The sequence below is a fragment of the Geotrypetes seraphini genome, chromosome 1 (assembly GCF_902459505.1).
Source record: "Geotrypetes seraphini chromosome 1, aGeoSer1.1, whole genome shotgun sequence".
Lineage (NCBI taxonomy): Eukaryota > Metazoa > Chordata > Amphibia > Gymnophiona > Dermophiidae > Geotrypetes > Geotrypetes seraphini.
The window spans coordinates 465,133,384-465,142,984 of record NC_047084.1 but is presented as its reverse complement, the minus strand read 5'-3'; the positions used below and the strand labels follow the sequence as shown (position 1 = coordinate 465,142,984).

The window sequence follows — 9,601 nt, the reverse complement described above, 5'->3', positions numbered from 1 at the left end:
GGAAACTTCCAATACTGACTGCCTTATCTGGATATTCAGCACCAGCCACTCTCCAAATAGTGGCACAAATTATCTGCAGCCAGTATTAAAAAAAAAAAAGCAAACACTTACCAGGGAGGTTGAATATTTGCCCGATCATCTTTTGCAAAATAATCATTAAACTGAACTCTTGTGAAGAGTGCAGAAAATAAACTGGAGAAGATGCACTTACCAGTTTACCACCACCATTGGTGCATCCTATTGTGATCTCCCTGAAAAATGTCTCTGCTTCAGAATGGAAGGCATTGGATTTTTTCAGAGAGTCACTGAGTTGGGAGTATGGTTAGAAAAGATCAGTGGATGGAGTAGGAGGTTCCTTTGCCTGAGGGGAGGGGCATAGAATAGAATAAAAGGAGAGTGAGGAGTGAATTCTGAGCTTCTGGCTATCCTGTTTCTTCCGCCAGCAACCCAGTGCTGAGGGAGATTCTGGGAGTACAGATTACCTGTGAGGAGAAAGTCCTAAGAAGGTTTGCAGCAGCAGAGCAAGCAGAAGAGAGGAGAAAGAGGGATTCCAAGGGGGCTCACAGCAGAAAAGATCTAAGGACTTTAATTTTATGAGGAGTTCATAGTAGAGAGGACAGAGACTGAGAGTGTGAGAGTACCTCAGAGGGTAAATGAATGTGATTTATGGTTAAAGAGAGAGAAAAAAAAGAACCTTTACACCTGATGACTACCAACACTGAAAGAAATTGTAAGTAGTTGATTTTGAAGCCTACAATCAAGTTAAATTAAAAGTTGCTATTTTCAGTTACCCTTTGACTCTGGCTCGAGTTCCTCAACTGTAATTTAGGCAAGAGATCGAGTAAGGTGATTGAACCTGGGATTGTAGTTCTCCGGACTACTGGAGTAAGTCCGGCCCTGGCCTGCACCCAGCTCAAGTGAACTGCCCTATTTGTAAATTCATTTTGTGAGCCCTAGTCGTGGGTAACGTGACCCTGAAGAGCTAGTCAGACCTGCAGACCGCGTGTGGGCGGAACCAGGGTTATACTATTATAATACTATAGGGATCATCATGAGAGCCTTCGATTGGCATCTTGACTTAATAGGGATGACACGGTGACAAAATTCATCACCATCCCCCTCTCAGCAGATAACCATGGGAAGCCAACTCCATTAAATTCTTTAAGGAGAGAGGGAAGAATCAGAGTATGAATGGGCACAGCCACTGAGCCTCATGCCTTGCATTGAAGAATGCTGGTGTAGAAGGACTGAGGTTGAGATGGACACTAAAGAACGGCATGGGATCATTTCTTGAGATTATCTGTGGAAATGGGAACGGTGATAGTAACATAGTAGATGATGGTGGATAAAGACCCGAATGGTCCATCCAGTCTGCCCAACCTTACCCACTCTTTAATTTACTGATTTAATTTAAAATTTCCTTCTTCTTAGCTATTTCTGAGCCAGAATCCAAAGCTCTGCCCAGTACTGTGCCTAGGTTCCATCTCCATCAAAGCTCACTCTTGCCCATCTAAACCATCTCAGTCATCCTCAACCAAACGGCCTTATATGGACACAATCCGTGCAAGTCTGTGCAGCTCTACTAGGCTTTCCTATGCCAGGTTACCAGGTGCTGATGTTCTGGAGGCAAATATGTAAAGTTGTCGTTACAATTTTTATGGGGGTGGGGGTGGGGTTAGTGATCACTGGGGCAGTATGTGGGGATCTCTACTTTGTGTCTGCAGTGGTTATCTGGTCATTTTGGATACCTTCTGTGGACTTAGAACTGGTTTTAGATGGCCTAAGTCTCAACGTCCAAGTTCTGTCTAGGCAGTGTTGTAAAACTTTCGGTTATACATACAGTACGACTAAGTTTAGGATGGCCCACGTCCCGCCCAAATCCTGCCCTCATCATCCTCCTAAAATGCCCCTTTTAGCTCTGGGCGTACTGCAGCACTGTGAAGGCCTAAGTCATTGTTAGATACGTCTAAAACCCGGTTCGATTATTGGCACTTGGACGACTTGTCTCACTGATCGTCTAAATGCCAATTTAGGCCGGTTGTTAGATGTATTATGTATTTACCTTTACTTTAGTAGTTTGACCTAGTACTTTAAACAACACTGGCATAAGGTTGGCTCTGGCCAAAAACATTAGTGGCATAGCCCTCCCCAACAAAAACAAATGCCCTTTCAGGGCACCACCTAATAGTAGTCTCATGGTAATACCACTAGGGGTCATGGTTCCATAGAAGAGCTGTGAAAGAGGAAGCGGAACAAAGATCAGAGAAGAATAAAAACCAAAGACAAGTAAAAAAAATTTTAAATTAATTGAAAGTATTTTAAAAAGCATGTTATTCAGTGGCAACATTGAAGTATCAGAGACAGGGAGAATAAATGGTACATGATGAGAAATTAAGGGCAGAAGAAGCAGGGAGAAATAAATAGAAAACAGGCAGAGAGAAAGAAAACAGAAAGTCAGGAGAAATATAAATATAAGAGAGACAGGGAATAAAAGAGAGAAATAGAATGGAAACAGAGGCTGAGACCTAAATATAGAAGAGAAAACAGGTAGATGGAAAAAAAATTCAGATAGAACCAGGGCCGGATTTAGATGAAAAGAGGCCCTAGGCTATTCCACTTATGAGGTCCTTTCACCTCCCATTTTTAAGTTTGTAAATTACATGAGAGATAATAAAATACATCATTACTGTGATATATATCAATATGTTAAATGAAACATGTTGTTATTGGTACTAACCTTTATAAAAAATGTGACACGGATAATAAATAAAAAAAAGTTGAAAACACTTATTTGGACATTTATTCTCAACACCATATATAATACTTGTAACAATAACTAATCAAACATAACACACAACATTGCCCCTTCCTATGTCCATAGTGCCCCCAGTGCGTCCTTCCTCACCTCAACCCACCTCCGATGCACGCCTGCCTCCCATCCCTCTTCCACTGAAACCCCCCACCCCCCAATGCCAGTCTAGGCCGCCCTGTCCTGACGGATCCACGTTTTGCCTCTCTCCCCACGGGGCTGGGCTTTGCCCAGCTGTTTCCGGACTGACGTCTTTCCCTCCCCGATCCTCCTCCCAGGGCGAGAAAAAGAAAGAGAGAAGCCGAGTCAGCGCCCCGTTGTGGCCGGAGCCGGTTCCGATCCTGAAGCGTAGAATTTCTCCTTATTTTCGGTTCAGTGTTTTAGTGTTCACTGTTTTTAGAATAGTGTAATTTTAATTTTGCTAACAATTTGAATGTAGGCCCCTCTTGATCTTGAGGCCCTAGGCTGAAGCCTAGTTAGCCTATAGGAAAATCCGGCCCTGGATAGAACAGACAGAGGGATGGAGACCATGTAAGGGAGATAAAAACATATAAAGAGAGAGGGGAGGGACCTAAAAATAGAAACAGGGAGAAAGGTATGAAAAGAGAGACAAGTATAAAGAAAGAGCAGGGAGAGACATATGAAAGTAAGGGAAACAGAGAGAGGCAGAGGGTTAGAAAGACATAAGGAGAGAGTGAGGCAGATGGAGAGGAAAAGAGTAAGATACACTGTCACAAAAGGAGGCGGAGAACAGGCACTTCCTGGCACATCCTACAGAGCTGGAAGGCAGAAAAGCAGTCCTGAGGAGAAAAGGCAATAGGGATTCTTACCCTGTTGTCACATACATACACTCCCTTTATTCCTCTCTCTGTCTCCCCTACCTTTTTTCTCTCTTGCTTTATCTCTGTCCCGTCCTGTCTCACACTCTATTTATTCCTCCCCATCCCTCACCCCATTTGTGTCTCCCTTCCAGTCAGGAGACAGGTCTCTCGGGAGAAATAGGTGAGGGGTCCTTGTGTAGTTCAAAGCCAGGCAGGACCCTTCAGGAACTTCAAGCTGCTGCTTCCATTGCTTCTCTCTGCACTCCGATTGGATTTCCTTCCCCTGGTTTTCAATCACCCTTCATAAATGCCCGGCTGCATTTCTGTCTCTCCTGCCTTCTCCTCTGATCTAGGAAGCTGTGAAGAACTTTCTGTCTTCTGAGGAAAAGGGTGAGTATATTTTATTCACTTATAAAAACTTGATCTATGTTTGTTGAATATGTGCCATTGATGGTGTTAGCAATAGGAAAACAGATCAAAAGAAGGGAATAGTGGTGACTGGCAGAGAATTGTGATGTTAACAAGCAGAATATTCTATTATGGGCTGACAATATATTTGCTTAACAATGGATGATGTCATCATATCCACTATTGCCTATCAGATCAACTTTATACATTTTTTTATTTTATTTTTAATCTCTGGTTATGTGATCTCTATATCAATAAGAGACACTCTTGAACATAAAAGATGTTATAACACTCTATCTCTTATGTGGAAATGTATGTATGTATTAATAGAATCTTTCTTGGCTTTTGGAATCTTTAACTCTTCTGTTGTACAATGTGTATTTTTTTCATGAATTGAAAGAATGAGGAAAACACAGCAAAAGATTAACCTAAATGGTTCTGTTATAGAGCTGCCTGTGTGTTTTGGACCTTGTACTGCTGTTGCCTGTGCTGTCCTTGTTCTGTGGTGGGGTTTCTCTCTGGGGCAATTTCTCCAAATGGGTTAGTTTTGGACATACCATAACATGAATGAACCTCACTCCTAAGCCAGGGCATGTGAAATTTGATCTGTTTCTCAAATTTACAGCTAACATTCATTGTAGTATTTGCATCATGCCAGAGTGCTTTTTTCTGGAGTTCATAAGATGTAATATATATAGGCAACTTATCCAGGTGTGCTTGCAAATTATTTTTGATCAAGCATATGGCCCCTCCCCCCCCCAAAAAAAAAAAGGGAAATCTTTTTGTATCTTTCTGCTTCATAGTCTTAGTCTCAGACTGCATTTCATGGTACTTGAGAATCTCCACTAGAGAGCTGCATGGGAATAGGGATTGCAGGATTCCCATGAGGATGGAAGAAGTTCCACAGGATTCCTGTATGGATGGAAGAAGTTGCTGTGGGAATCTCACGGGAATGTAGTCATCGCCGGTGACTCCAGAATGAGGCTTAGAACACACTTAGAGAGGCAACTGGAGCTCCAAAATGAGGCTTGGAATGTACAGACAAGGCAGTTGGAGAACCAGAATAAGGTTTTGAATACCTAGAGTGGCAGCTAGAATACCAGACTGAGACTTGGAACACTCATGGGTTAATTAGGGAATGCCATCCAAAAGACCATGGGAGGCTTCTGAAATTGAGAGGAGGCAGTGGGCTGTGAGCAAGTAAATAACAGCATTGACTCCTGTGGGAATGGAATCGTTCTTAGTGGGTACAGGTGGGTATGGGTTAGGGTTACCATATGACTCCAAAAAAAGGAGCTTAATAGTGCATTTAAAGTTTTAATAAATACTCATCTTTATAAACACGGCTAGGGGTACATATTCCAACATAGGACTATGTTTCGCTACAGGCAGTTTCAAGGAAATCCCCCCTTTAGATTGCCGGTTCCATGGTACCCATATCGTTATATTCTATAGAATATAATATAGAATATAACGATATGGGTAACATGGAATCGGCAATCTAAAGGGGGATTTCCTTGAAACAACCTATGGCGAAACATAGTCCTGTGTTGGAATATGTACCCCTAGCCGTGTTTATAAAGATAAGTATTTATTAAAACTTTAAATGTACTTTAAAAGAAGAATGAAATATTTAAAAAAGAATATTAGACCGATGAAGAGGTTGGTGTTGTTGATCTGTGTGTGGAGATTGCTATACACACAGTAGCACCGCTGAGGTCTAGGAATAGATTATTTAAGGTATTTATTCAACTGATCACTTATAAGAACATAAGCACTGGGTCAGACCTGAGGTCCATCGTGCCCAGCAGTCCGCTCAAGTGGCAGCCCAACAGGTCCAGGACCTGTGCAGTAATCCTCCATCTATACCCCTCTATCCCCTTTTCCAGCAGGAAATTGTCCAATCCTTTCTTGAACCCCAGTACCGTACTCTGCCCTATTACGCCCTCTGGAAGCGCATTCCAGGTGTCCACCACACGTTGGGTAAAGAAGAACTTTCTGAGTGTTGAAGCCTTTTAAGGTTGTGTATGCCCAAAAAAAGGAGGACAGATTGAGACATCTGGGTTTTACTTCCATTGCTTTCAATGGAAGTAAAATCCAGAAGTCTCAGTCTGTCCTCCATATTTCCATTGCTTTCAATTAAAGTAAAACCCAGATGTCTCAGTCCGTCCTCCTTTTTCTGGAGCCATATGGTAACCCTAGAATGGGCTAGATTCCAGACTTGAACTGCTTCAGCCTGTACCCTGGCTGTGGTGTAGTGTAAGTGAAATGGAGCAGTTGTTTCCCTTATTGTCCCCACTATACAAGTTGCAGTAAACACCACTGTATGAAGGCTAACCCCTTATGCCCCACACTGTCCCCAATACTTTGAAATACCTTGTTCCATTCCTGTAATGTATTTTTAAATAATACCCAGCTGCCCCTGAGTAGTACTATCCTCCCCTTTCCCAGGTGTCAGTGCCTAGGGCGCTGACACATCCGATTAACATATCCAACACTTGTCACTCCCACTTACTTAAAAAAAAAAAACCATAAGATTTTGTCACACCTCCTGCTTTTTATAAACAGCTCCTGAGACTTCCAGACAAGATAGGTGTGAAGAGGGAGTATCACAAGAGAATATTAACCCTTTGGGAATTATTGCTAGCATGGATTTCTACCTTCCAAATACATTATTCTCTGGTAATCTGACTTTTCTGAAGACAACAAATTTTAAAGATGTTCTTATAAATCACTTCCAACCACAGTCACAGTCTACACTAAGAATCACAATCCACCCTCATTGTATTTACTGAAAAGACAGATCTTCAGTTCCAGATTTGCGCTGGGTTTTACTAAACGGCGGTAGAGGTTTCTACTGTGGGCCAGCGAGGTAAATGCTCCGACGCTTATAGGACTTCTATGAGCGTCAGAGCATTTAACTTGCCGGCCCGCGGTAGAAACCTTTACCACCATTTAGTAAAAGAAGCCCTTAGTAAAGGTCATAGGTTCTTCAGGTTCATATAGACCAGGGATCTCAAAGTCCCTCCTTGAGGGCCGCAATCCAGTCGGGTTTTCAGGATTTCCCCAATGAATATGCATTGAAAGCAGTGCATGCACATAGATCTCATGCATATTCATTGGGGAAATCCTGAAAACCTGACTGGATTGCGTCCCTCAAGGAGGGACTTTGAGACCCCTGATATAGACTATTCTTAATATAAGAGAACATTTATTATTATTTTTATTGGTACCAGTTGGATGCAGCGAGCTACAGACTTCTCTAGAACTCAGCAACCCTCTATAGCAGGGGTATCAAAGTCCCTCCTCGAGGGCCACAATCCAGTCGGGTTTTCAGGATTTCCCCATTGACTATGCATGAGATTTATTAGCATACCATGAAAGCAGTGCATGAAAATAGATCTCATGCATATTCATTGGGGAAATCCTGAAAACCCGACTGGATTGCGGCCCTTGAGAAGGGACTTTGACACCCCTACTCTAAAGCAAACTGTGTACTGTGGCGAGATTCCAGATGTGCCACAAGATGCCGACAAGGAGAGGCGCCAACGCTGGCTGACTACCTACAGAATATGCCTCTCGCCACAAAAGGCACATCCTGTAGGCAGTCAACTGGCACCAGCACTTCTCCTTGCCGGCACCTCTCCTTCTCTCTGCAACCCCCCCCCCCTCCCGGCATACCAAATTCAGGTTAAGCAAATTTAGGGCCCCGTCTGGAGGGCCTCTGCACACGCTTAGATGTTGACGTGATGATGTCACACATGCATGTGATGACCTCACATCGACATTCTCATATGCCCAGAGGCCTTCCAGCCGTGATCTTGAGTTTAGTGTGCTGCGACTTGAAATAGTTTGTAACACCCTGCTCTAAAGCAGTGTTTCTCAACCTAATCCTTAGGACACAAGTAGCCAGTCAAGTTTTCAGGATATCCACAATGAATATGTATGAAGTAAATTTGCATGCACTACCTCCATTCTATGCAAATCTAGCTCATGCATATTCATTGTGAGTATCCTGAAAACCCCCTGTCCTAAAGTAATGGATCCCATCAGTCACACAAAATGTCACCTCCCTTTCCCAGCCCAGCTTCCCTAAAAAGCCACGATTCTCACCACATCCACCCCTAAAAAAATCACTTCTTACAGCTGACTTTCTCTTTTATTCTCTGCTTCCTTTGCATTCCTGCAGCTCCTGTGCCATGAGGCTGCAGCTGGGGATCTGCCTGATCGCGTGGGCCTTCATCCTCCTGATGTCGAATGTTCACGGGCAGCACCTGCACCTTAGCCCCCAGTGGCACCATCACTACCATTTCCAATCCCAGGGGGAGCAGCTGCCAGTCATTAGTAAGTTTCCAGAAGTTTCTGCTGAGTGCTGCTATCAGATTATGGTGGTTGCTTTAGAAGGATTAAGTGGCACTCACACGTGAGAAAATTTGGATATGTACATAGCCATCTTAGAAAAGTCATCACTTGCATGTGTATATTCACAACACATACAGATAGATTTCAAGGGCTTGTGGTGTGGACATGCTGTGGGCAGACAGTTTAAATATGCATGTGTTTCCGTTTTAGAAGGGAATACATGTGAATTTCCATAAATGCTCTTCTTGACATTTACTTTTACATCAAATCATACATAAGTGTGAGCTAACTGTTCATTAGGGCCTGGGATCTTGAGGTTGCAGGATCTTGAGGCTGCAGTTGTGCCTATCCGTTAAAATCCACCTAAAAGGCTAAAAAGTCAAAGATTTGTAGTTTTCCAAAATCCTGCACTTTGTGTATTTGCCAGAAAGTACACAAGAGGGATGGTGGGCAGTGGATCTCTTCAGCTAGCAGAGACTGGTCATCACCAGTGGGTACTGTAGTTTGGAGGGGGGGGTCTAAGCCCAAGGCTCTCCTGTGGGTATGCCACTGGTAGAGTAGCTATTCCTGCCATACATTTTGGTAAATATTCAAGCAATCCACTCCTGCATGTCCTTAATATGTAGTTTACAAAAGATCCCATATTGAACACAGCTTGGATGTTCTTTTTCTGGTTTAAATGTGCTATGCAAAATGAGGATTCATGTTTCTGGTCACTTAGGCCCATATTCTATATACATAAGAACATAAGAAGTTGCCTCCGCTGGGTCAGACCAGAGGTCCATCGCGCCCAGCAGTCCGCTCCCGCGGCGGCCCATCAGGTCCATGACCTGTAAGGTGATCCTTGTCTAAAACCCTTTATGCTTCTATCTATATCCTATCATAATCCTGTCTCTACCTCTATCTGTATCCCTCAATCCCCATATCCTTCAGGAATTTATCCAATCCTTCTTTAAAACCCCGTAGTGTACTCTGTCCTTAACTTAGACACCTAAGAGAAAAATGTTGTTTAAAAGACATTTTTAAATGATTTTTAAGGTGCCTACCAGTGCCTAAAACAAATGGTGCTGAAATTATGCCTACCTAGGCACATTACGGCTCCTAATGCCACTATAGGCATAGCTAATTCCAGAAGTGGTGTTAGGCACAGTAAAGTGCCTAAATAGGTACGATTCACGTCAAAGGTAAGAGCCAGAAAGTA

The 9,601-nt window shown here is 43.0% G+C and overlaps 1 protein-coding gene across 2 annotated transcripts in view; it reads left to right on the top strand.

The window, feature by feature from the left end:
* The first annotated feature begins 602 nt into the window (after positions 1-602).
* The window catches only part of LOC117363937 (chemokine-like protein TAFA-1), a 67,953-nt gene continuing 58,954 nt past the window's right edge, over positions 603-9,601 (top strand). The window contains exons 1-2 of one of the 2 annotated variants that reach the window (XM_033952660.1): positions 603-730; positions 8,228-8,382. In XM_033952660.1, coding sequence (XP_033808551.1) covers positions 8,238-8,382 — 145 coding nt within the window. In that variant the 5' untranslated portion in view covers positions 603-730; positions 8,228-8,237. Of the gene's footprint in view, positions 731-3,487; positions 4,021-8,227; positions 8,383-9,601 lie in introns of those variants that run through there. The other variant, XM_033952577.1, reaches the window with a different exon arrangement.